The following is a 26,760-nucleotide window of genomic DNA, read 5'->3' as shown; positions in this document are numbered from 1 at the left end:
TACTTTCTGTCCCCTCAAGCTTCATGTCTCTGCTTGCACAAACAAATGCACATGGGTTCTACTCATAAAGCAACACTACCCACACGTTTACAGCAATTTTGCGAGCAATGACAAACTGCTTGACGTTAAGTCCGCAGAACGTAAGCGCGCAAAGATCGTTCGCCTCCAGCCTTTCTGGCTTATCTGGTAGTACCGCCCACCACTATGTGAAGCACTTTGAAATGCCCTTTAAACATGGTAATATCACCCTGCTGTGATGCCATATCAACCTGCTGTGATGCCATATCCGATTCTGATGCTGTTTCCTGCTGCACTCTGACTCCCTGTGTGCAGGCAGCTGAGCGTGGCCAAGGAGGGATTCACCGAGGCCAGCCTGGGCTTACTAGCCAATCAGAGGAGACGACAGCTGCTGACAGGCTTGCTGAAGTCGCTGAGGACCATCAAGACCCTGGTAATGTATACACACAAACACGCACAAACACATGTCCTTGAGCAAGATGCTGAATCCCTGCCAGCTCCTGTGGCGCTGTTCTGCAGCTGACCCTGCACTCCGATGGGGCAAGCGAAAGGAAAATTTCCCTACAGTCCTACAGTACCCGATTAAAACCATACAGTTACTGTATGGTTTTAATCGGGTCCTTGAACTGCGCATGTCTGAAATGCCAGTGGTAGACCAGCTATTTAAAACCGCCACTCAACACATCAAACTAACTCACCTAATATGCACAATCAGCGATTAAAATGCTTTATAATAACGATTGCAACTACTCAAGCATACTTTATTTTCACACATCTGCACACTTTTTGTTATTAGGCATTTTTTTTGTATTGCAATATGGGAAATGAGATTACCAGTCCATTTAATTGCTCTCTATGGCCAACCTATTTATCTCATCACTCAGCAGTTATCCAAGACTGTAAACAAATAATGTTTTTCTACCCTAAACCCCTTGTTGTCTTAATAAGATTAGAGGTGTTGTCTGTCTCCATGACTGTCATAGAAATACATTAACACTTAACACTTACACTTGTTATCATCTCATATTATCATCTCCCAAGACACTCACAGCTGACAAGCGTGTAACTAGTGTTAAAGTAGTTATCACTTCGTATTATTGTGGTCTGTTTGTGATTGTGTGCTGTATTCAGTTCTTCCTGTCGTTATTCCTCCTCTCACAGCAAAGAACAGATGTAAGACTCAGCGAGATGCTTGAGGTATTGCAACCCCCCCACACACACACAGACACACGCACACACACACACACACACACACACACACACACATACAAAGAGAGGCTGATGAATGACTTCAAAGGTCAAACATCAAACAGTGGGGATTCTGCATTGAAAGCTTAACCCACGCAAATGCATTCAGGATGCTCTGACAAATTCATATCTATTGTGAAGGCATACAAGCTGCTCTACTCAATACAGGTGGACTGTAAGGCCAGCGATATTATATGCAATGGTTTTGACTGGTTATCACTGAGTACAATCCTTGGCTATATGGGCAGTATCTATAGTAACAAGCATTTCAAAGGAGATAGTTGTGTCAAACCAGATCAGACAAAACTTGACTTCAAATGTGCAAAATGGTCACAAATGAAATGTCCAACTCTAGTTTATGTATTTCCAACTTTCCTACATGCCACTAGTTGACCTCATTTCCATGTTTCTGGTAGGAGGAAGACTATCCAGGTGCAATCCAGCTCTGTCTGGAATGTCAGAAGGCTGCCAGCACCTTCAAACACTACAGCTGCATCAGGTATGTATGATGGAGTGGTTCTTAGTTGTATCCAAATGGGAGTAGGCATGAACTACATTTTCTGTGGCTGGATAGAAACTTTTCTGGTCTTAATAGATTTAAATATGATTTGACTGTGATAATTCTGAATATTGTTAGTGAATATTGTTAGTTATCGGAAATCCTCTGGGGGCAGCTCCTCCTTAGCTTTAGTAAGTGGAAAAAGGGTAGTGTAATTGTGAAAATTAGTTATCTCCTTTAAAATCATCAAAACTCCACTTTTACACATCTTTTGTCTACTTTGAAGCGCAGAATAAACATGATTCATGCAGTTCTTGTTTAGCCTTTTTTTGTAGTTTGTAGTCTAATTGCTCAGTTCTGAGAACTCTTATGAAGGCCTATATTATTTTTTCACTTGTTTTGCTCCTGCCATTACCTTGTGGTGGCTATGGTGTCAGAGTGCTTTTTCAGAGTTTTGATGCGTATTAACATTGTCAGTGGGCTTTTTAGCTTAGAAAAAAAGTGCAAAGTTTAAAGCAGGAAATAATGGGAGGCTATGTACATGTGTCCACTGTTCTCTTCAAGATATTTGGGCTTGGCATATTGGAATGGGTTTTAACACAGTCAGCTGCCAGCTTTAAGTACATTATTGATAGCACATCTCCTATTGTGAAAGTGTTTATTCCCAAACCCTCTCCTCTCCTCTCCTCTCCTCTCGTGTGTGTATGTGTGTCCACATGATTGTGCTCCTGAGCACACAGGAAAAAAGCCAAGTTTAATACTAGAGGGGCAATCATCTCTGTCCCTTTGATTTCCTGGGTAATTGTGCTCAATTTGTAGCAGTAGGTGGGTGCCAGTGTTCCTTTTATGTATTGATTAGTGATTGAGTAGGGATGCACGTCACAGCTGACATTTTTTCCCCTTCTCTCTTCTCTCGTTACGCCTTATACAGACGCAGTGTGAGTAAGTGTATGGGAACTAACATTTTCACATGTGATTTTGTTTATCAAAAAGAGCAGCAGTTCAGTTCCAGTCAGTCTCACTTCGCTTGGAGCCAATGTGTTGGGACCTGGGAGCTGTCTCTGCCTCAATGGCTTGAAAGGTTTCAACCCTCAATATTAGACTAACTGGAAGAACCCATGACAGTATTGCACATTGTAGTTGCTTCCTCTGTTCCTTTGGCTCAAACTGGGGCACTCTAAGTTGTCTTATTAACTAGCCTCCAGGCCTACTGTGCATTACCCAACTATACTAGGCTATAACTCTATTTTGTTGCTATGTCTACTTCCGTACTTTATCTTTTGCTAACTGAGTATATGGAGGAGCATCATACTTTTTTGCTTAAAAGCAATAGTAGTCGATTTGTACAAAGATTTCAGGGGGATGGTGGGGGACAAACAATTTGATAGTGGCGAAGACAGCATGGAGGGTGGGGGACCAGCTGCTTACCATTCTGTTTATTGTAACAGCACAAAGATATTTCTACACTCAAAAGACACGCATGTTACGGATGTTAGGTATAAGATACTCCTGCCATTGCCCTTAACCAAGGCACTGGCCTCAGAATTGGAGTTGGTCCCTGGGCACTGCATTGTGGCTGCCCACTGCTCCTAAGTAGTTAGGATTGGTCAAAGATAGAGGACAACTTAACATAACTTAACGTTATTGCTCTATGCTATTACAGGATGCTTCACATCGATGAATCCTTTAATGTACTGTACATATCACTATACAGTTGTTAACCCATGAATGTTAAATTGATAAAATTAAAGATTTTATAACGTAGCCTACCTCTGTATGTTAGAATGGAATTCTTTTATATACTTATTATAATTTAATGTAAGGTTTCCATCACACTGAGCACTAACAGCTGCAAACATAAAAAAAAAAAAAAAGGGGGTACTGATAGAATGGACATTAACTTTAAAAGGTGATTGTACAAAATATCATCCATAATATTTATTATGCCTGGCTGAATACTTTATTCTGATTGGCTGGAGGGGTGTTGGTCATTTCAGATAACCACATGGCTCTGACATAGCTCCTTATCACAAGGATGCCAGGCATGGGCATCACTTTTATGGCATCAACAACATCTTTAGCAAAACCAGGAATACACTTATTTTAGCTTTATTAATTTGTACACATTGACTCACCTGAACTCTGCTGGTCTGTCTCCTCTAATCTGTTTGGCTCTGTTAAACAGATCAGTGCATGTATTTAGAAGTTACAGGACTGATGGCTGTCTATAGGAGACTTTTTAAATGACTATATTCAGTTTAACTCAAAGATAGTACATAATAGGCTGCACCACTGCAAATTATTTAGCTAAAGCTAATATTTAGTTACAGTTAATCAAACAACAATAGATAGCTACATATTCCTTCACTTTCCTTGCCCTGCTAGGTAGCAATAGTTACACTAGGCTATAGTAATTTCAGTCACAACGATGGCTCATGTGAAAATTACAATTTCCGTCTGTTTACTAGTTAAATTCACCTGAACATGTTGCTTTCTCACTCACATTGGGCTGAAAATAAGACAGAATGTCTAGATGATTCTTCCTCGACAGTTTCACAACACAACCTGTCAGCTCCGCGGCTCAAATTGAACTGTCTGTACATGTCATTTGATTGTCTGTTTGTTTAACGTGGCCCAGCTTCCCGGTTGGGTGGAGTTTTCCATTTTTAAGCACTGTGATTGGCCCGAAGGTCCAAACACCGCCCAGCCGGCAAACTATGGTGTTAAAACGAAAAGAACCAGTTGTTTAAACGGTCTGTTTATTTTTTCAGAACTGGAACACGCATTCCTTCGTCAAATTCACTCTCAGAACGCTGTTCTGATGCTTTTTTTCCTCTGTGAAAAGATACGGGGCTAGTCAAAAAATATTCCCGACCGGTCCACAGTTAGAGCGGCCCGATGTCCCGTCCATCCCTGAATGCAGGTGCATGTGCCCCCCGCCCTTGGATTTGCTGAAAACTCCAGATGCGCTTTATTCTCTAAAATGATTAAATATCAATAATAAATGGCTTACACGTTTCTTGATTAGGCTAAATGATATCTTAGTGCCATGAAGGGGGATGAAATGGGGGATGGCAGTTTTACAAAGGGGATGGTTTTTGACCATTGTTATTTCAAGGGGGATGGCATCCCCTCGCATCTCTCCTCAAATTGACTGCTGAGTATGATGCTTGGATGTTGTTAGGCCCTAAACTTCAAGCTACAATCCTGACCCCACTATTGCCCTCTCTAAGTAGCTTGTTGCCTAACTTTATGCACTTTAATTGAACCCTGTTATGACGCTTTTGCAAGAAGTTCTTCATACATTCAGGCTGTGTGCCTTGCCCCTTGTCTTTGCTCCTCTCCTGTCCCCATTGCCAGCCCTTAAAAGTCAGCCTTGTTTTGCCAAGCAAGCAGGTACTCAGCCTCAGTCTATTCTTATCCCGGTCCACAGGGGCAACTGTTGGGCAGCTTAAGGCCCCCACATGTCAGTGCTGTGCTTATAAACCAAAAACCGTGGTGATAGAACAACAAAGGGGTAAAGCAGTGTCAAGTGCAATCTTGCCTGGATCTTCTCTGCAGCATCGTGATCCCTTCAGAACAGTAAAGTGCATGAACAGCTGAAATGTGTTGAGTTAATGGGGAAAGATGGTGATGGTTTTATATCGCTAGTATATTGTCTAATAAATGCAATTTGGCATTGGATTTAATGCAGTATGGCTTGCAATAGTTTGATTGTGTTCTTTTTCTTTTACAAATTTACATGATTTGAAAGGTTTGAGGCTTCCATACCCTGATAAAGGCCATGGAGCTGAAACGCGTTGAGCACAATTTGGGCACAAAACTTTTCATAATGAATAGCCAAATAGCCTAAAATAAATCTTAAAAACAAAAAGAAATTCCAGTTGGTGGGGACATTTTGTTCCAAAACAGAGTGTACGGGCGGGAATATGAGTTTTGAAAGCCAGAAATCTCAGCGCCTGGTGAAGTAATTGTTCAACACCCCACAAATACAAATATGTAGAGATCAACATTCACTTCACAGCTCAGAATATACTTTGTGTCAGATGTCACACAAATTCTAGAAGTCATTCTGGGTGAAGCTCCTGCAGATATCCACTTCGGCTAATTGCCGTCTTAGTATTGAGGGAGGCGGTTTGTTCGGGCGTCCTAATCTGTTGGAAGGACAGGGTGGTTCAGCTGCATGCTCAGGAGGATCAACGTGTGGGAAGGAGGGCAGAGGGCTGCTACGTTAGTTTCTGTGTCAGGGTGTTCACAGATGCAGACATACACACACGCACAAACAATCTTGGACAGGCTGCCCAACAGGACACTGCCAGCACTGCAGTAGCTCACAAATGTATTCAGAGCCACACGCCCTTCCTCCTCCCCTTTGTGGTTTTAGTATATATTACTTAGGAAGCATCATTTGTATGGCTGTGTGATTGTGTACCAGTGTGGCATTTTTTGAGAGGAACTCTTATTTTGTCCTTGAGGCCTTTATTAGGGGAAAACTAGAGCGCCCAATGGGTGTCTTTGGAACTTGACAACTCTCTCTCCCTCTCTCTCTTCTACTTTTCTCTCACTCGGCCTTTCTCTTTTTCTTTTGAAGCTCTCTTTGGTCTTCTTTCTTTCTGCCTCTAGATTAAAGTAGAGGAATCTTCTTTCATTTAGTTCCTACAATACAGGTTCAGAGGCGAACATTGAGAAAACTCATTAAACACCTGATTACATGTCACATGGTGTGTGTGTGTGTGTGTGCGCGCATGTGTGCATTTATCAGTTGCAATAGCGTGCATCATTTGTGTTTGTGTTTACTTGCAACCCCATGAGTTAGAGTTGTACCCCGCTGAGAAAAGGGCTCTTAACCTCCTCTCCTCCCCACTGCCCTTTCTCCAGATCCTCCTCTTCTCTCTCTCTCCCCCTTACTCTTTCCTGCTTCTCTCTCCCTTTCACCCCACCCCCAACCCCACTTTCTCACTCACTTAATTGTGGTTGCTGGTTGTCCTTTCTCTCCATCTTTCTCTCTTTTCAAGGCCCGTCCCCTGCCACCTTCCTGTTTCCATTTCTCCCTCGGAACTGCTGGCTCAATAAAATGCAAGCAGACCGCTCATGTCATCATACAACACTTGAGCGTCCCCGCAGTGTCCCCGCAGCATAGGTGTCCACACCTCGCCTGTTGAGTGAGTCAGACCACCACTATGGAGGAGACTTGCCCCAAGCCCCTGCGGTAACCTATCACTAGCAATAATTGAAAATGGGGAAAAAACCTCAAAACAAAACAAAAAAAAAAGCCGCTGATTCCCAGTTTGCTCCTGCCGTTTCAATCCTCCTGTTGCCTGCAGGGAACAGATTGTTAATTAAGTTTTTCTCCTCGTCTGTTATTTATACATTCTGTCTGATCGTGGAGGGGTGCCGTTATGTAGGGGGGGAGCTATGCATGTACACACATAATGCACACATAACACACACACACACACTCTCTCACACACACACACACACACACACACACACACACACACACTCTCACTCTCTTCATAATGTGATTCAGTAATCTTTCTGTCTTTTCCTATCTATTTCTCTCTCTCCCATACACCCTGTCACTCTTTTTCACTCTTTTAGTACTTTCACCCTCCATCTCTCTCTCCACTCCCCCCCCCCCCTCTCTCACATACACACATACACGTTAAAGTGTGTGTGTGTGTATATATAGAGCGAGAAATTAATTTTGTTACCTATTTTGCAGAAGACGTGAGAGTCTCTGCAATCTTCTCTCTGTTTCCCCCTCTTCCTCCTCCCCTCTCGATCCCCAACTGAAGCTAAGATGCTTAATTAGCAATTTGTTAAGGACACTCTCTCCCTTGGGCGACCGCGGTCTCACAAGACACAACATAAGAGCGGGCTGACCTGAGAAAGACCCCAAGCGCAGGAGGGACAGAGGCAGGGAAGGAGAGACGGTGGAGGAGAGGATGATTGTGAATGGGCACAGTGCGGGGGAAGTTGCAAGGGGAATTGAAGAGGCATCTTTGGAGAAAGAGAGTAGATGTGATTTCTGTTGCTGCTCGAGTTGAAAGCATTTTCTGTGGTTCCCAGGATGAGACAGAATCTGAGCGCTGTCCAAGTGTGTGTAGGTGATTTGTACCTGTGATAGTCTGGTTCATGCACACACACACACACACACTCGCGAACACAATTGATACAGTTGTCTTTTCCACCAACAGAAATTCCACCAACAGAAAAGGTACAATTTCTTGAATGAGAAAATAAACACTTGCCTTCCCAAAATATTCAGTAGAAATAAATCCATCAGTTATGTTGTTGCTCCCTTCTTGCCCTGTGGTGTATGAAGAGGCAAACCTGCAAGCCATGTTTGTTAATGGGGCAACTTGAACCAGCAATTCGGTGTGTGTGTGTGTGTGTGTGTGTTTGTGTGTCATACTCTGGTTCATTGAGAACCCAATCCTCAACAATCTCCTTTTTCTCCCCCACAGTGAATTAAATTCCAAACTGCAAGACACTCTTGAGCAAATAGAGGTATGTGCTTTTCCATTATTCCATTATTTGAGAGTGCTATTAGTGAAGCGACTGTCAAATTTATCAGTGTATAAGATTTTACTCTAGCCTCATAATTTTCCAGGACCCCTCATCTGAAAGAGGCAAATTATACTGCATTTTGATAGTTTGGTTTTTTCATTCTGTGTCTGTCAAATGTTGACACATTAAAAAAAAAGTCATTACAGCGAGCATGACAAGCACAGTAAATTATATCTGTTTCATCTCTTGCTGTGTTTTGATAGCTGTGTGTGATAAATGGTATGCAAAGCAATTTTCTCTGCACCACTGCTGCCGTGTTTGAGCAGAGTAATTACCCAGAGCTTTGTCTGTACACAGGAACCATCTAGGTGTGCATGTACACACACGCATGCATAAACGTGCACTAAGGTGATCGTGTGTGTGTCAGCATGACTTTGTGAATGAGCAAAGCAAAGTCCACTGAAAGCGTATGGTTAAACACAGGCACACATCAAGGCTAGAGTTTTAGTACATGCTGTCAGTGGCTTACTCCTCTCTTCTGAGAGCGATAAGAGCCAAAAACACACACACACACACACATAAACACATACAAGCCATCCCCACTGCAGACATATTCTCCTCAGTCCTGACATGCTTCACTGTGCCGACAGAGGATGTAATTCGGTGATGGGCAGCCTAGCGTGTAGCCTCCCTTGGTTCCCAACTGCTGTCTGTTGGCACCTTCTTTCCCATCAAACACACACACACACACACACACACACACACACACACACACACATATAACTCTTTGTAGTGTGCATAAGACTCTCCTACTGTCGCATCCCTGTGTGGAAACGCAGCCAGCCAGTCAACCGAGCTAAGCAATTTCTAGCAAATACAACCAAAATGAATCATCATTATCTGCATTCTAAGCATGGACTGGCACAGAAACATGCAGAGAATGTGTCAGCAGTGGATTTTTTGTTGATGACAGTACTGTACGTATTTTTCTTTGGAAGTATTTGCCATTTGGCATCACATCAAGTTGACCATGTTTTTAGTGAATGAAGCATGCTGTCACACTGAACAAAACAAGCTAACACTGTACATAGTCCTGTATTTAATTAATCACATTTCCACATTTTTCAACCAACTTTACTGTACAGTGGCACATTTTTCCTAGTGCATATACTGTATCTTTAAATGAGCTGTCATAAAATACCTTTGCAGTCCCATTTACATTTTGACTTTGCACTTTAGCAGTAGGAAGTGCTAATGAACAGATGGATTTTCATTCTGTGATAGAAAATGGGAAGTGACAACATTGACTTTGAAAACTTGCACTTCCCTGTACTTCATGCTTTCCTTCTCTTGCTTTCTCTTTTCTCCCTCTCTTCTTCTATGTCACACACACACACACACACACACACACACACACACACACACACACACACACACACACACACACACACGTCCAATTACCTGCCCTTGGCCTTGTGTAGCAGTTTCCCCATCTATTCTATATCTAAATCCCCAGTCTTAACGCTGATAATCCCTCTCCTCATTTTTGCCTCTGTCATCTATCTCTCTCTGGCTCCAGGAGCAGCTGGATGTCGCCCTGTCGAAGACTTGTAAGCACTTTGATGTTTCGCACTACACCAAGGTCCAGCTGGCCTACACGCTCCTGGGCAAGACGCAGGTCAGTGGCGCGGCTCGTCCGCAGGGTCACGAGGGGTTGGCTGGACATGAGCGGATGTGACGGCCCGCCTGTTGTCATCATTTGCTGCATGCGTCACTTCATTTCCGTGTCTTTGTCTCTGTCTCTCCTACTTTGGATTCTCTCTGTTTCCTCAGGTTAATGGAGTTTTTTTTCAAGTGTTACGTTTTTTTATTTTTTATTTTGTGCCAATCCTATACTTTGCCTGTCTCCTCTAAATTATTTCTGGAATGCAGTCAGCATAGTTGGAGATCCTACCTTCAGAAGAAGCCATTTGCTGCCATTCATTTTTTAAGTCTCCCTGTTCTGTCGTTATTTCATTGTGCCTGTATGTGCTTGAGTTGAGTGGTTTCATATCGGTGTGTGCATTCAGAGACCTTTACGATTACGTTGCATTCTGCTTACTGTCAATCACCTGACGCCTACAGGAAGAAACTTAAGACTGAACCAGAAAATGATCTCTCAAAACACAACATTATTGTCACTTCCATGTCTTTTCATTATGCCTCTGCGCCGGTGACAGCCGTGGCCGGAGGTATTATGTTTGCGGGTCGTCCATCCGTCCCATTCTCATGAACGCGATATCTCAGGAACGCCTGGAGGGAATTTCATTACTCAAGGTTGAACTGATTAGAATTTGGTGGTCAAAGGTCAAGGTCCCTGTGATCTCACAAAAGACGTTTTTGGCCATAACTCAAGAATTCATACGCTAATTATGACAAAATGTCACACAAATGTCTAATAGGATAAAATGATGAAGTGATGACATTTTATATCCAAAAGTTCAAAGGTCAACTTCACTGTGACTTCATAATGTTTTGCTTACCACTGTAGCTGAGAAAACGATCTTGGGTCATTCTACAAAATTGGTGGAAGTGCTGTCAATTACTTTTGCAGACACCAAAATCCTTTAAGTTGACCTAATAATCACATGAATTATATATGATTAATAAATAAAGACTGTCCTTGCAATGATAAAACAAAGTTTATTGGCGGAGGCATACAACCATGAGGTTTGTAAAAATTAAATAAAATTAAAAACGACAAAAAATGAGTAAATGTTAAAAAATCCAATTACATATGGCATTTGGAGGAAATTAACTACATCTAAATTAGACATAGTCGTAAAAGAGGTATAACTCTAAATGACACCCGTAACATCCTTTAATGCTACCCTACGTCTATCTGTCTTACTTCCTCAGTCTCTTTCCCCCTTGGCTCACTTTCTCTCGCCCTGTGTCCCCTCCCCAACCCCACAGTTTTTGTCACACAGTGATGATAGCTCATGTCAGGGTCCCTATCACCTGCAACCCTCTACATCCACATGAAAGTGTTTCATTTTGCCCCGATCCCTCTCGCCTTGCATTCCTCCCTCCCATTCTCCCTTCCTCCAAGCCAGAATCTCAGGCTCAGGCCCATTAGAAACTTTGTACTCCCTTATCAGCGGTTTCCAGATTCGGTGAATAACCCACTTTCATTTTTCCCAGCCGGAATCAGTGGAGGCCCAGGTTATGAGGGAAGCCATGTGCTTTATCCTACTTCCTGGAGATGGGTGATTGTCGATGCTAGGAAATTGATGTAGACGCACGACAAGAGAATAAGGCTTGATGTTTTCATGGGATATGACGTCTTTTGGCATTTACCTTTCTTTGGTGACTGTGTGTATGTGTGTGTGTGTGTCCCTGTGATTATCTGTCACTACGACCTGCCATGCTGTCAAGCGTGTAAAACTGATCACATCAGGGTGCTGGAAGGACATTGAAGTTATCTGTTATTAGTGTGTAGCACACAAACACACTCACATGCAGACACACACAAACACACAAAGCATACAGTATATCACACAAAACAACAAAACAACTCGAAAGTATCCGGTTGTCCAGAACAAATCATCATAACTTTTTAGAATGTACTTCGTATTTAACCAAACCGGATAAAACCGCACTGACCTGTTATTTACCCAACATCATTTCTGTGAATTACTGTGAGGGACAATATGAACCCAAATTATCTTAGCAACTCCATATTATACAGGTCAACACTATTGTGTGATGGGTATTCAAGGGTTGAAACTCTAGGAATTGCAAATGAGAAGCTAGTTGTTAACTTGTTGAAATGCACAAACAGTCCAAATGACCAAAAAAGAACCGCACTCACATCAAAACAACCATACAACAAAGAACCAACAACATAATCCGTCACTGTTGCTGGAAACATGAGCCAATGTTGATGTTAGTAAATAAGCTTTGTGCCTCTTGAAAATTAACAGTCATCCATGAAGCGGAGAATGCATCATGGAGGCTTGTTGAGAATGAATAATTTTTTTTGTATTCCTGCGATAATGAGCTTTTTCAAAACCAAGTGCTAACTAACTGCTGTGTGGAGCGAACCATTTCCGCGAGGCAGCCCTTAGTGCTTATTAGGGTTGCTTTTTTTTTTCTTTCTCTCTTTCTCTTTTTTCTCTTTCATTCTTACTGAATCTGTTTGTTTGTCGCACCCTCTCTGCATCTGTATGTGTCTCACAGTTGGCCCATCTCCATGTTGTTTATCTGAAACTTTTTTTTTTTTTTTTGCCTCAGTGTTTTTTGCTGCAGTGCACACAGACACTTTTATTCTGGCTCTATTCACTTGGCTGCGCACACGTATTGTGTCATCCAAGAGGTAATCGGCCTTACAAGGGTCTTGACACGACATATCACCTCAGACAATTTTTTTTTTTTTCTCCAGACACTGGCTTCTTGTCCCTCACCCTCATTTCCTGGCTCAAACGCACTGGCTGCTCTTAGTCTAATGAGCCTGACACTGTGATTGCTTTTCTAACATTAATTTGGTTTTACTTTTTAATTTGTCTGAATGAAGCATCTGCTTGTTTATTTATAAATAGCTGCAGAAGAAAGAGTGTGGTTGCACAATTAATTAATAATCTCGTCTTAAGTGTGGTGGCTTGGTTTTAATGGGAGTTAAAAGGCACTGGGCAATGAACTGAGGTGTAATTGTGCTTCCTTTCCTTATCTACAATTCATGCTTTGCACAGCCAGTGATTTTGATTATATTTTTAGGACGGATGAAGTGAAACTAGCTCAGAAAGGAAGAAAGAAATGTTGAAATTGCTCCTGTGGAAGCGGGCAGCCAGGATGGACGGCGGCTAGGTTCTGTGATCATGAGCTTGTAGGAAGAAAATCTAATTAAGCTGAAACACCCATTACCTATAGGGCTTTGCTCGACACTGCACCCACGCCTCCCATGACTCCAGTGTCCTCGGCTGACTGGGGTCCCACTGCAGGGCTGTGGGTGGGAGCTGGGAAGAGAAAGCGATGGTAACTGTAACTTAAAAGAGAATAAGGACCGGGATGAAAGAGTTTGAGATGGAAGGCACAAACAGAGGACACTGCAGTAGAGCCAGATTCTGCTATAGATGTTTTTGTGAAATCATGACCAAGAGCATTTTGTGTGTTCTTGCAAAATGACATCCCCGATTGTTAATGATTAATGATGTAATGATTGAAGTTATAATCGTTTAAGGTTATAAAACAAAAGTACAAGTAGCCCTATTTGGATATTATTAGGTAGTAATATTTTCAAGGAAATCCATAACACATACATGTCCTAGCACTGTGATTAAACTATGCAAGAGAGAGACTGTGATTATTTTGGAAGTGACTCCTATTAGGTGCTTCCCGAAATACACAGTTGGCTTCCCAGAGGAATAAAGAATGTCAGTTGATTTTCTGAGTAGGAAGGGATGTAAAGGTTATCAGTGAAGAAGACAGATGTCACTTAATTAACATTATGCCTTTTTAACTGACTGGTATGTTGATGAATATTTCTGTTAAAGAAAAAATCCACCTTAAAACTTTTTTATAAGCAGCAAATTGGTGATGTACAGTACACTGAGCCCGTTTTGTTGTTTGGTGTTGTATTTTTCTTATTGCTGTGGATAACTGGCCAAATGGAGATGATGTGACGTCACCTTGACATTTCCATCGCAGCTACAGTGGAGGTTGATAGCAGAAAATGTTTCAGCTATCTAAAATATCATCGGTGAATGGTTTTGGTGTCAGTCCCTCACTTCTTTGAATTCATTATAGAAGAGCCAGAGATACCAATTTCTCCACTGACAGTAGCCTCAATAGACCAGAATGCAATGCAGCCACAAGACATGTTGTGTTTTGAGTAAGGGCCGCAGCTTTTGCTTTTTCTCGACTGGAAAAACTGTCACTCTCTTACTCTTACCATTGCTATCACTATCGTTCTCTCCATCTACACGCATAACCCACAGCTGAATTCAGCAAGTTCACACACGCTCTCTGGGAGTTGTTGAAAGTCCTTCTGGGAAATCACTAACTGAAGTAGGAGTACACAAGTACAAGTCGGTTGAGGAACCACACTTCACAGATTGATGATATCTAACAGTGGAATTTGTCTTTATATTTGAGTGGCCAGATTATGTTTTATTCACATATTTTATTCATGAAATGGCTCAAGCTACACTGTAGGGACACTGGTCCATTTATACTCATGAGAGTAAGAGTGGACAGGGTGGAGTGCAGTTGTCTGCATTGCCATACCACAAATGTGACAAATGTGTGTTCTTATTTTTCATAATTGCCCCATTGATTGCACTTGTCACAACAATTTGGGCTGGTTTCATAGACATCAATTGGGCCTACTATTAGGCTATAAGCTCTTCGCAGTGGGAATTATCCTTCTGTTTTAAGTACAGAGTTGTCTATGTGTGCTCTGTCTATGAATGCTCTCTTTAATCTTAGAAATCCTGGAAACAAAAAGGCCCTTTATCACTTGGACTAGACTTAGGGGGCTTCTTTTATAACTTACGTAATATGTCAGTGAATAATATAAAACTTGAGTTTCTGCCATCTAAAAGTTAGCTTGGTGACTTCCCTGCTGTTTGCCCTTCACAGGTCCACACTAGCAGATCAGATTGGCATCAATCTCTGGACAGTTGACACATATTCTCCCATAACAGTGTGTTTGGCTCTCTCCTGCAGACGGCCATGGACCAGCTCCACATGCACTTCACCCAGGCCATCCACAACACAGTGTTCCAGGTCGTTCTGGGATATGTGGAGCTGTGCGCCGGCAACGCCGACACCAAGTTCCAGAAGATGCAGTACAAGGATCTCTGCACGGTAAGGGGGTTGCTGTGTGTGTAAACATATGTACTTTTAAGTGTGGTCATGCATACACAACCGTACACACACACACAAACACACACAGCTAAGCCACTCTGTCTCTGTGTTAGATGGGTGGTCAATCTATTGCACCAATTTCTCCACATTCTATCAATGTCATAGCAGCTTTTTGCCTGGAAAAATTCCATTGACTTGGCTAGATGCCTGGGTGAAGGCTAACCACTGCTTTAGTTAGTGAGTGAAGAGCTCAAATAAAAGATAAGACCACCTGTCCACAGCTCTGATAAAATGACAAATACCCCAGGACACATTCACACACACACACACACACACACACACACACACACACACACACACACACACACACACACACGCACACACACTTGCACATTTACACACGGAACCCCCCTAGCTCTCTTATTGCCCTCTGGCCAAGCGAAAAATGCCTTATTTCATGACAAGGGATTGTACATATTACTCATAATAGAGTGAAATGAAGGAGGAGAGGAGAGCGGGGAGAAAGTGATTGAGAGAAAGGAAAAAAAAGTTCTCACTCTAGCGAAAGGCGCTTTCTATCGCAGCCGCTCACTATGAGATAATTAATCTTGCTCTCGCTGCAGAACCGATGCACTGAATAGCATTTTTTGACTGGTTTCTCTGTTCTGGCCTAATGCCTCAATGCACTCTCTCTCACACATTCTCTCTCTCTCTCCCCCTCCCTCCCTCTCTCTCTCTCTCTCCCTCTCTCTCTCTCACCTGATCTCACCCTCTCTTCCCTCCCCTCCATGTCTCCCTTCCTGCTATCCTTAGTTCGCAATAAATCGCATTTGCCTGCCCAGCAAGCAATAACCTGGCCAATTCATCACAAACTGCTGGGTGTGAGTTGTCTCCCCCTGGGGCCCTTTTACAATCTGACCTGGGTCTTGTAGATTGCGGTATAAAGAGGTAAAGGGAGAGCGTTCCTCCTTGCTGGAACGGCCCGTTCATATCGCTCAGGTCAGCTGTCTTCGTTTTCTTATCCTTGACCCTGTTTGTCATGTTTTTAATAAGGGAACAGCGGACCAAAATATCACCCCTGTGGTGCTCCGAACTAGGTCTTTTCACACATGCAATGCTGCACTTAACAGAACAGGGAACCATTTAAATTTGTCACTATAAAAAGACGTAAAAGACTGACAGCTACTAGTCTGTGTCTCACGGCTCCCCTGTATAATTTGCATAGAGCTATACACTAGTAGTTACAGACATGTCCTAATGTTTACTTGTGTTTGATGGATACCCTGTCAACACACCGCGTTGCCTGGGTGAGCCCACTGATACTACACATACACACACTTTCTCCCCAACTCTAGATTAATGGGATGTGTCGTTGCACTGTTGGCTATGTGATCGTGATTGATGGGGGTACACACACACACACACACACACACACACACACACACACACACATACACAAGAAGATCGATGTGAGTGCCCCACACGCAGTTTATCTGTGTTTTGACAGCATATAGACTTCAGTGAATTTTGGGGGGGACGTCAGGACTTTTCTGTACTTCCTTAACTCTTTACTTAATATTATTTTGTTTGTCTGAGGCAGGTGTCTAGTTCTGCATATTTATCCCCAAAGTCGACACTTGTATGGGTACTTCAATAAAGTGTCAAAAGAAAAGATTGCCCTAGGTACCCATGTGAAATGTCAGCGTAGCTTATAAAGTACTCACACCAGTCTGAGATGTTCTTGAAGAGGTGTGGAAAATCAGACAGGCTGATAACGTTGTCTTATTAGACTTTTCTGAGTCTTTTTCCCAGCGTTCCTCTCTGAGGGTGTTTGGGATTTTGGAGCTTAGGGGCACTCAGTGACTTGTTTCTAATCATCTCTTTAGCAGGTATAGAAAATAGAATGGAAAAGTGGGGTGATGGTAGTGTAGAGGTTCAAGATCTGGTGACGGGAAGGTTGCTAGTTCAAATCCCCAGACCAGCTGGGAAAATGTGGGTGAATGAGCAACATTGTCCACTTCTTCAGCAACTACTGCTGAGGTGCTGCTCCCAGGGATGAATGTGTGGAACAGGATGAATGTGTATCAGGGTGTTGCTGGAAAAGAGCAAGCATGCCCAGTCGACTCCCTGGATAAATAAAGGTTAAGAAAAAACTGACCCACGTTAGACCCTCTGAACTTGCCACTTAGTCGTGCTGAGTTAAAATTCAAGGGAAATGGGAATGCTCAGAAAGGTCAGTTCTTATTGTGAAAGGGGCTTATGAATTTTACATAACAGCTCATCATTATCGTTTTGCTTCACCCCTCATCAATTCCCTGCTCTTTTTACTGTCTGACTTCCCTCCCTGATGGAAATGGATCCAAATCTGTAGGAACTTCTACTTCACTGTATACTGTGCTGTATACAAATTTTGTGCCAAAATAGCAGCAGTTGAATTTATCATGAGAGTGACGATTTAACAGTTTAACCACTTGTAGGCTTTAGACGAAGTGACCTAATATAAACATCGAACAAAAAGTTCGGAACTTTGTGTTTGGTAGATTATTTCTCTGTTGTAACAATGCTGCTTGGCAATACATTTTATACCGTTGGAAAGCCTGTTTATTTCCCTTTTAAATGGTGCCTCATTTGTAAGGAACATGCATTTGTGGGATGAGCAGCACAGCTGAGTATGTGGGTTGCGCTCATGAAAAATTTGCCAAATCTTCTCTGCCAATGCCAAACAGCTTATTCTGCTGTTGCTATTGACTCTTGTTTTGAGCTTCCGGTACCCCCAGGTGCTGACAATCAGGTACCTGATTGGCACCTGCACTGGAACCTGAACATGTGGAGGAACGTTATGTTCAGCGATGAGTCCAGATTCTGCCTACGGAAGTTGGATCGTAGGGTCAAAGTGTGGAGAAGACGGGGAGAACGCTATGATGATTGCTGCACCGATAGAGTAACACCTTTTGGTGGAGGCGGTGTGATGGTGTGGGGCGGCATCTCCATCACTGGAAAAACGAGGCTTGTCATCATTGGAGGCGATCTCAATGCAGAGAGATATCGAGATGAGATTCCGCAACCGGTGGCAATCCCATATCTCCACAGTCTGGGACCGAACTCCATCCTCCAAGATGACAACGCTCGCCCCCACAGAGCGGGGTTTATCAGAGACTACCTCCAGAATTTGGGAGTAGAGAGAATGGAATGGCCTGCCAACAGTCCTGACCTCAACCCAACTGAACACTTATGGGATCAGCTTGGGCGTGCTGTTCGTGCTAGAGTGACCGACACAACCACGTTGGCTGACTTGTGACAACAGCAGTGTGTGAGCAGGCTGGTGACCAGCATGAGGAGGAGGTGCCAGGCTGTTTTGGCTGTGTATGGTTCTTCCACACGCTACTGAGGCTCCTGACTGTTTGTTAAATGAATAAATTGTAAAATTGCCAATATGTCTTGTTTCTTCCTTGTTACTGATAGACTTCAATCATCCAATCCACCAAACAACACCAAACAAGAGTCAATAGCAACAGCAGAATAAGCTGTTTGGCATTGGCAGAGAAGATTTGGCAAATTTTACATGAGCACAACCCACATACTCAGCTGTGCTGCTCATCCCACAAATGCATGTTCCTTACAAATGAGGCACCATTTAAAAGGGAAATAAACAGGCTTTCCAATGGTATAAAATGTATTGCCAAGAAGCATTGTTACAACAGAGAAATAATCTACCAAACACAAAGTTCCGAACTTTTTGTGCGATGTTTAGTAATATTTGCATGGGAAGGAATGTGCTGTAATTATGGTTTTGGCGTTTAGCTGCATGGGCGTAACATTTAAGTACCCATAATCCCACAAAAGACTGCCCTCTTGGTTCACTTACCAACACATATGTATTGTTTCAAAAGTTTAATTCAAAGTGGTGCATGTAAGCATGAAAGCAAGTGAAAGCAAGACAGTTGGCTTACTAGCCCTTACTACCACACTAGGTAACATAGTAGCAAATTCCACGTTTCATCAGGCTGGGATGGCCACTCTTTATGAATTTGTGACCAATGAAATTGCTTTGTTCAAACTTTGCTCATCTAAAACTCATTAAGCATTATTTTTGTTAGCTGTATTGCACACAGCCATTAGCTGATGGCAGAAAAAACACCCTGACAATGATTTCAAACAACTGCTCGTTGATTACGCAAGGTCCATCCTCCTTTTTATTATGCGATGTCCCATCATTTTGATATTGGGCGGCCTTTAAGTGCTGTTGTATATCTCAAGGACGGACCATTTGGCGAGGCTGTCGCGTGGATACGGACGTTATTGCTTTTTCATATTAACCAGTGCCATGATCCTAGGCAGCTCCAGTCTAGTTTTCAATGCTTTTTGTGTTTAGTTAATCACTGATGCAGCTAGCTTCATTATAAAATGAAACTAATCTGCTGCAGAAACATTGTGCCCCTTATCTCCCCGCTCTTCTGGATGGAAATTGGTCTTATGCAGTAATATTACTGTGTCACAGCGACGATAAACATCTAAGCCCTGTGGGTGTTGATCATGAAGAGAGGTTTTATTTCCAAAGGAATGCTTTGTTTGATTTGTTATCCTTGGGCCAGGATGCCCCAGTCATCATTCGATTATTTTTATTTATTTTTTTCATTTTGTTTTTGGGTGCTTCTTGTTTTTTTCCCTGTGTCCTGTCTGTACTTTGAACTACAGCAAAATGCACTCGGGTTTTCCTCTCCATCTGAATTCCTCAGGGATTGTCAAGCCCCATGAACCTTGGTGTGGTGCTCGACAAGTTTTTGTGATGACCCATATGAAACTACGTATGAGACAGGAACATTTTTGATCACTCAAAAATGTTCCTGTGTGAAACAATCTCCTATCCCCTTCATGTCAATTGTCATTAGTCACTGCTGCTGAAACACATTTATTTGTACATTTCCATTAAGTGTATAGTTATTGAAGAGTATCCAGTCCATAATTGTTATTTTCAGTATCTTCAGACAGGGCTACACACTTCAGAATGTGAGTGTGTTTCAGGCGATCGGGCTGTGAGTGTGTTGCTCCATCTTTTTCGGTTGTCTAGTGAGGGTCTCCCATAACACTTAAGTGAACTCTCACATCTGTAATTATATTGTATAAGCATATAAAAATAAAATCAAACAGCACAAACAGTGTGCATTTGAATTATTAGTATATTGCTATTGTTATTGCCTGTGCCCACTGACAGCTATGATTTCCCTTGTTTCGAGACCGGCTGTACTGTGGAACTTGGCAGTGGTTTGTGTAGATCTTGCTGGAGCTGCTCTCTTTGTAGATTTGGGGGAGCATATGTAAGTTGATTCAAGTGGACTGGCAGAGAGTACCATAAGGTGTTTCTTCATTAAAACTCATGCTGCAGTATTTCTTGTCCATTTCCAATGGTTTAGAAGAAGAATGGTGATGGTTTCAGCTCTCTGTTTTTCCCCTGCGATCAAGTGAAGCTGAATGTGGAACCAGACTTTGTTCAGTAGGCCTCTGGGGTGGTCCGGATTGCAGGAATATGAGTGGTGTATTATTTTCTCATCACTGGCTGTCAGCGCCTGGTGGTGTGTGGTTGTGTCTCTGCCCTCTCGTCTCATCTTCTTCACCACTCCGAGGAATACGCTATTAGCCGCCTTGATCTCTGCATCCTTCATGATACACCAGGACCGACTGATAGGGGGTTCGTTTAAGTATCTGTTCAGTCCGGCTCTGAGCCCAAGGTAGCCGCTAATACCATAAAGCTTGTTGTTGTTGCTGTCACCAACGTTAGCAACATTATCATTTTTTTACTTATCCTCAATGGGATGACATGAATCAAAAGTTATATTTTGAAACACTCTTGAGTCTAAACTGTAGCAGCAGCTAATTGTTTAATACTGTAGGGTTAGATAACCGTTACAGTGTAACAAATTTGATCGAAAACAAAGCAGAATAATACCTGCGCAGTGATGAGTCACAATGTTGTTTTCCTCCAACAATAACCTGACATACAGACATCTTTGCAGACATTTGCTAAATGATTCCCTCACTGTGACTCAAAATATCTTTGAGAAATGTTATAAGCTTTCAAATGAACTTCATAATGCCCAACTCCCTAAATGTTTTAAAAAGCATCATACTTGTTGGATCAAAGTTGGACCAGAGTTTTGCAAACCGGTGTTCCAAGTTGCTGATCCATTGTTCCAGTGGCTTGCCAGAGTGAGCGGATTAATTTGTGTGTGTGTGTGTTTGTGTATGAGAGATTCTTCTTCAGGAGAGTACTTTGTCGGGAGAGACTATGTTTGTTTCTTTGCTGGCGCGGCAGATCTACAGATTGCTGACTTTGTATCTGATCCTAGGTTTTTTTTTTGTTTTTTTTGGGGGGGGGGGGGGGGGGGGGGGGGGTATGATTGTGTCTCCAAAAAGCAAGTGAATCAGCTAAATCAAGGGAACCTGCACTGTCCTATCTCCTTTGTTGAATGTGTGGCCTTCCCTTCATGCATACACCCACCTGCCCACACACACTTGGAAAATGCACTCAGCGCTTTCTTTTCAAAACCTCCCTGACACCGCTTAACACGTTCTAGGTACATGGTGATATATAACCATCTTCAGAAAACCAAATAGCTTGTTCTAAAAAGGCTGCATTTAAAATACTCCTCCATGCTCCCATCGCTGTACTTGTAAGGACACGGTGCTCAGCATGGAGGACGGCTGTTTCTGCAAATATAAAGGTTTTTTCCTGTGTGACCTTACCTACAGCGGGTGTGACACGGCATAAGTGTGCACTTTTGTCATTCTAGCCCTCAGCTTGTACGCGCGCACACACATACACACACACACACACACACACACACACACACACACACACACACACACACACACACAGACGGGACAGCAGTTTGCTGGAGGTGTGGATGAGGTTATTTCTTCTCATCAGGCCCACTGAAGATCTCACACACATGCACGTGCACACACCTCTTGCCCTCAAACCCTCACATCATCTCCCCTCACCCCAGTTGCTTGGCAACATGGTGCGGTGATATGGATGGCTGCCAGAGAACATGGAATGGCAAAGCTAAGCCTCTCTGTCAGATGTGGTTCATTAGTTTACCAATCTGGTCCGTTTGTAACTTAAAGTTTATTTATTTCAGTTTTGTCTCTTAAGCACCGGTGTTTACTTGTTTTCTTTGATGGTCAATAATAATAATGATACTAATACTAATACTACTACAACTGCTTCTAATACTATATCATGTAGCTTTCTTCATAGTAGTCATAGTAGAAGCAGTAATTAGAAGCAGTAGTTCTTTTAGTAGTATTTGTTAGCCACAGTGTATAATACTGGATACACTAGAATGAGAGTAATATTGACTGCAAATACCATTGGCATTAAAGAGTGAGTGAAGTGGTTTAGATGAAATGGATCAGCAATCCTCTGGTGTGTTTGCTGTGCCTGTTGAAGCATGAGAGGAGAGCCAGGTTGGCTTGAAGCTGCTAGCTATGTTCTACACACACAATTACTTTTTTTTTCTGCCATCCTGTGACCTGTAACACCAAGCCCAGTATACAACCATATCAACATCTGCACCAGATATGGGTCACTGTACTTCATGTGAACTCAAACCAGTAGATGCAGTTGATAGAGCCTGACTACTGACTACGACTTCATAAGATCACCACTGAACTTGGGCTGTATAGTATAAGTATAGCTAAAATTATAATCCTTATTATTTTCAGGATTATTAATCAGGATTATTTTTGGATGATTTGAGGATTTGCATTTTATTTCAACATTTTTTCAACTACAACTTTCAAACTGAACCAGCTGAGAGCCAAATAATGGGCACCTTTGATTTCCTGTTTTCATGATTCAGTAGTGGTGATGATAGTTCAATTTGTGGCAACTCCGCATTAAGTGCTTTTGTCAATTTCGTTAACCCATCTGATATCACTGTCTCCTATCTGGGTGACTGGCAAACTGCATTCTAATTGTTCCCAGTGTTGCCTAATTGCATATAATTTTAGCAATTGAAGAATAACTAAAGAGTTTGCTGTAGACATGTGTGTTTTTTTTTTGTTTTGTTTTTTTCAAAATGTTACTTTTGGTGATGAATTTCCACTGTACATGGGTACCAAAACACCCTCTCTTTGTAAGAAAAGTGATTAATGTCCACTACCCAGCAAGTGCAGTTAAAACAAATTGAATTGAGGATTTATTGCATTGGTAAGAGCATAATTGATCTTCATCACTGCAGCTGTTGCATATTGTTGTTATTGAGAGCAGATGGTGGACAGTGAGTATTTGATAAGAGTAGTGTGTATTTGTAGTGGTGAAGTGTGTATGACTGTATTACCTTACCTTCAATACTCTGAGATTTGATATATAACAAATTCCTTTTTGTTGATATTGTTGGATATTTCATTTTAAAGTTTGGCACTTTTATGTACTTTGAAGCCCTGGAGCTATTTGATGCTCAGTTTGATGCTCGGGTCAAACTTCACTGTTCAATGTAGCGATATTATTGACATTCCTAAGCAATAGCTATTGAATGTATTTCACCCTTGCAACCTCACACAACTCTAATAGTTCTTGACAGTGATGGATTCAGGCCTGCCGTGTATTTTAGTTGCCTTGGGCAGCAGCTCTGCCATTCACAACAATGTCTTTGGAGATAGCGGTCACTGAATGACATCACTTTCTTGCTGACGGCTTACAGTTGTGAATCTACCTCAAAGTCTCACCAAGACATGCTCTGTCCAGAGAAATGCCCGGGCTGGTTTATCATTCAGGAGCCCAGCCATGCCTAATTTACAGGCTTGTGGTAAACTGCTGAAGCCAGCCAAAGGAAGATTGAAGAGAGAACTATTATACATAAATTGCTGTAGAACTGCTGTAGAACATATTAGCTTTTCCACAGTCGGGGTCCATGTTGCTATGCACTGTTTCCTCTCCACAGAAACCACCAGTGTTGTGAGGCTTGTTGTGTGTAATTTACATTGCTGTTGTGAAAGGTAACAGGGGGCCTAGACACACTTATTGATAATCATGTTTAAAACGAGTCATGTGGAGCTGCTGTCGACAGCGCCGTTTCATCTGGCACTGATCAATTTGTCTGAACATGTTGACGATGCTTGTTTGGCGAGTTGCTCCGTAGAGCCTTGAACTGTGTCAGTGACCTCCAAAATTTATAATTGTGCTAGCAATCAACACACATGCCCTTCCTCTACTCTGTCTGGCCTCCCGAGAGCTCAGAATCACACTTGCTGTTCGTCTGTTGGATGTGTGGAGGACAGCAACAGTAATTTGCATTATTCCAAATTAGTACTTTCTATCCCTTGAGGTACATTGTTGTCCAGAGAGAGAATATCCCTCTGAACTCCCTTTACATTCATGAATGATTGCTAAAAGGGTTTGTTATAAACAAAATGAAAATTGAGTCTTGTTCACCTTTATGTAATTATCACAGTAGGCTATCATTTATGCATGTTGCTTTTGAACTCATCAAGGAAGTTGACACAGTCGTATAACTTGATGCCCCACATTTTGTGCACAGCAGAGGCATGTTTGAAGTTGAATTCTCTGTGCAATAGCAAGACAACCTATTAATGACACCGTCTTTTTAATTAGTCCTTACATTAATTAGTCCTTACATGAGATGAAAGCAAAGTGTTTCTTTTGAGAAATGAGATTTTGTCCAATGTAGTGTCCTTGAATGACAGGGATAAGCAGGCCTTAATTAAAAGCTACAGTACTGAGGACAGCTGATCAGCTACATGTTTAATTTTCCTGCTGAATGTCTCTTTAATCTAAAATCAATTATTAAAACCATCATATACCCTGAAGACCTAGAATTTATTTCAGAGCAGTCCAGCACCATGTGTTTTATTTCAGCACCATTATTTCACTATCACCATCTTAATGAACACCGAAATGGGCTTTTTTAAAATTTCCTATATTGAAATACAAATGTCAACTACTACTAGCAGCACACACAAACTTGTGAAACAGTAGCAGAGTCACACAAAATATGTCAAGGAATTTAAATGCTGATGAAAGTCAATGACCTTGTCTTTGCTACTTCTCTGTTGGCAGCACATTACCCCGGACAGCTACATCCCATGCCTGACAGATCTGTGCAAGGCATTGTGGGAGGTGATGCTGAGCTACCACCGCACCATGCAGTGGCACGAGGAGCGTGACAAAGAGGAGACCACACCCACCCCAGGTAAGAATCTGCTGCTCATGGTAGAATCTAACACCTAGATCATGTGACCTTTGGAACTTTTCAGAATTTTAGCTTCTACTCCACAGCAGTGCTGTGAGTTCAGACATGTCAACTGTTGCAATAGTCATTGGCAGGTGAAGACAAAAGGCCCACAGTTCCCTGAAGAAGTCTTGAAACATCTCATCTCTGCAGTACAGTACATCACACATCCAGTCTTTGCAGTACATCACACATCCAGAAAGATTACAGTAACTACCTTTCAAGAACGCCAGAAGCCCTCATTTTTTCTCTTATTTTCACTCTCTAAATCTCTCTCGTGCTCTCTCTCTCTACTCTTCCATTTAGGCTTTCTTATAAAAATGCACATTTGCTCACTGTATCCTTTTTCATACGTCGAAGAAAGAACGGGCAAAAATCAGTTTACACAGACTCAGTGCAAACTGCCAGGAGCGCGGGCCCACGTTGCTATTAATTTGATTTCCACATAGGTTCACCAGGTCTACACCTTTCAGAGAGGCATCGCTGAACCTTGCTATATAAAAGAAAATGGTTTTGAACGTGTGCCAGTGCTTTGGTGCAGCACACACGCTTGTAGTGTTATGGGTACTGAATGCTGTTGCAATGTTGCCAGTGAAGTGGCATTTACTAAGTTGCCTTTCAATGTAGAAGTTTTTGAACGAGAGGAGTGGAATAATAATTTTGTTGACGTTGACATTGGGAAATCAGCTCTTCTCCTCAGCAATACTTGCCCATAAGGATGTGCATTTTAGTTCTAATCCGTTTTGGCTCTGAGGCACAGTAATTGTAATTGCAAATATTAATTTTCATGCCATTATCATATTTATTTTGTGTTGACACTATCCTAATTACATGAATATAAATTATATATAAACATTATTAAGCTTTCAGTGTTGACCCCCTGTGACCCAGTAGTATGCTTTCAAGGATAAACGATGCATAGATGATAAACCATGAATGATGCATGTTGTGAAATGTGTCATGTGTGACTTTGTGGTTGTTCCCTACTGCCAACAGACAGTAATTCAGACAGGGTGTTTCAGGTGCAGCAGTGGCAGTTCCTTATGATGCAGATATCTCACCACAAATAGCCAATCACTGAGATAAATGTAAAATTGTGACTTTGTCCACACATAGAGCGCTTTTATGTTTTCTTCGATGACATTTCTGAGCTTCCAATGTCATCTGGATACAAAAATATTAGTGATTTATTTTAAGAAATCACACTTAAACAGTCATCATGAAACTCAGATATATTTGGCGGTTCAGTTTCTTCTTGGCTGATTGCCTCTCCACAGGAAACTGAGCATAGCTGCACCCAAGTCCTAGTCCAGGGACAACAGTTAGGAGACTGTACACTGCATCTGTCCAAACCCAAGGCTTATGTCTGGATCAACGAGTCCC

At 42.1% G+C, this 26,760-nt stretch overlaps 1 protein-coding gene across 1 annotated transcript in view; it reads left to right on the top strand.

Annotated features, from left to right (window-relative positions):
* The window catches only part of vps50 (VPS50 EARP/GARPII complex subunit), a gene marked incomplete at both ends in the record, with an annotated part of 58,304 nt that overhangs the window by 6,563 nt on the left and 24,981 nt on the right, over window positions 1-26,760 (top strand). Inside the window, 7 exons of the mRNA XM_071532933.1 lie at window positions 334-451; window positions 1,180-1,215; window positions 1,683-1,765; window positions 8,236-8,278; window positions 9,858-9,956; window positions 14,984-15,124; window positions 25,206-25,338. Coding sequence (XP_071389034.1) covers window positions 334-451; window positions 1,180-1,215; window positions 1,683-1,765; window positions 8,236-8,278; window positions 9,858-9,956; window positions 14,984-15,124; window positions 25,206-25,338 — 653 coding nt within the window. The remainder of the gene's footprint in view (window positions 1-333; window positions 452-1,179; window positions 1,216-1,682; window positions 1,766-8,235; window positions 8,279-9,857; window positions 9,957-14,983; window positions 15,125-25,205; window positions 25,339-26,760) is intronic.

Source organism: Centroberyx affinis, unplaced genomic scaffold (assembly GCF_046629955.1).
Source record: "Centroberyx affinis isolate AG114_WGS23_722 - 3 ecotype Tasmania unplaced genomic scaffold, CSIRO-AGI_Caff_v1 ptg002288l_1, whole genome shotgun sequence".
Lineage (NCBI taxonomy): Eukaryota > Metazoa > Chordata > Actinopteri > Beryciformes > Berycidae > Centroberyx > Centroberyx affinis.
Note: the sequence above shows the minus strand (reverse complement) of the source record. Positions and strands in the feature narration are given on the sequence as shown.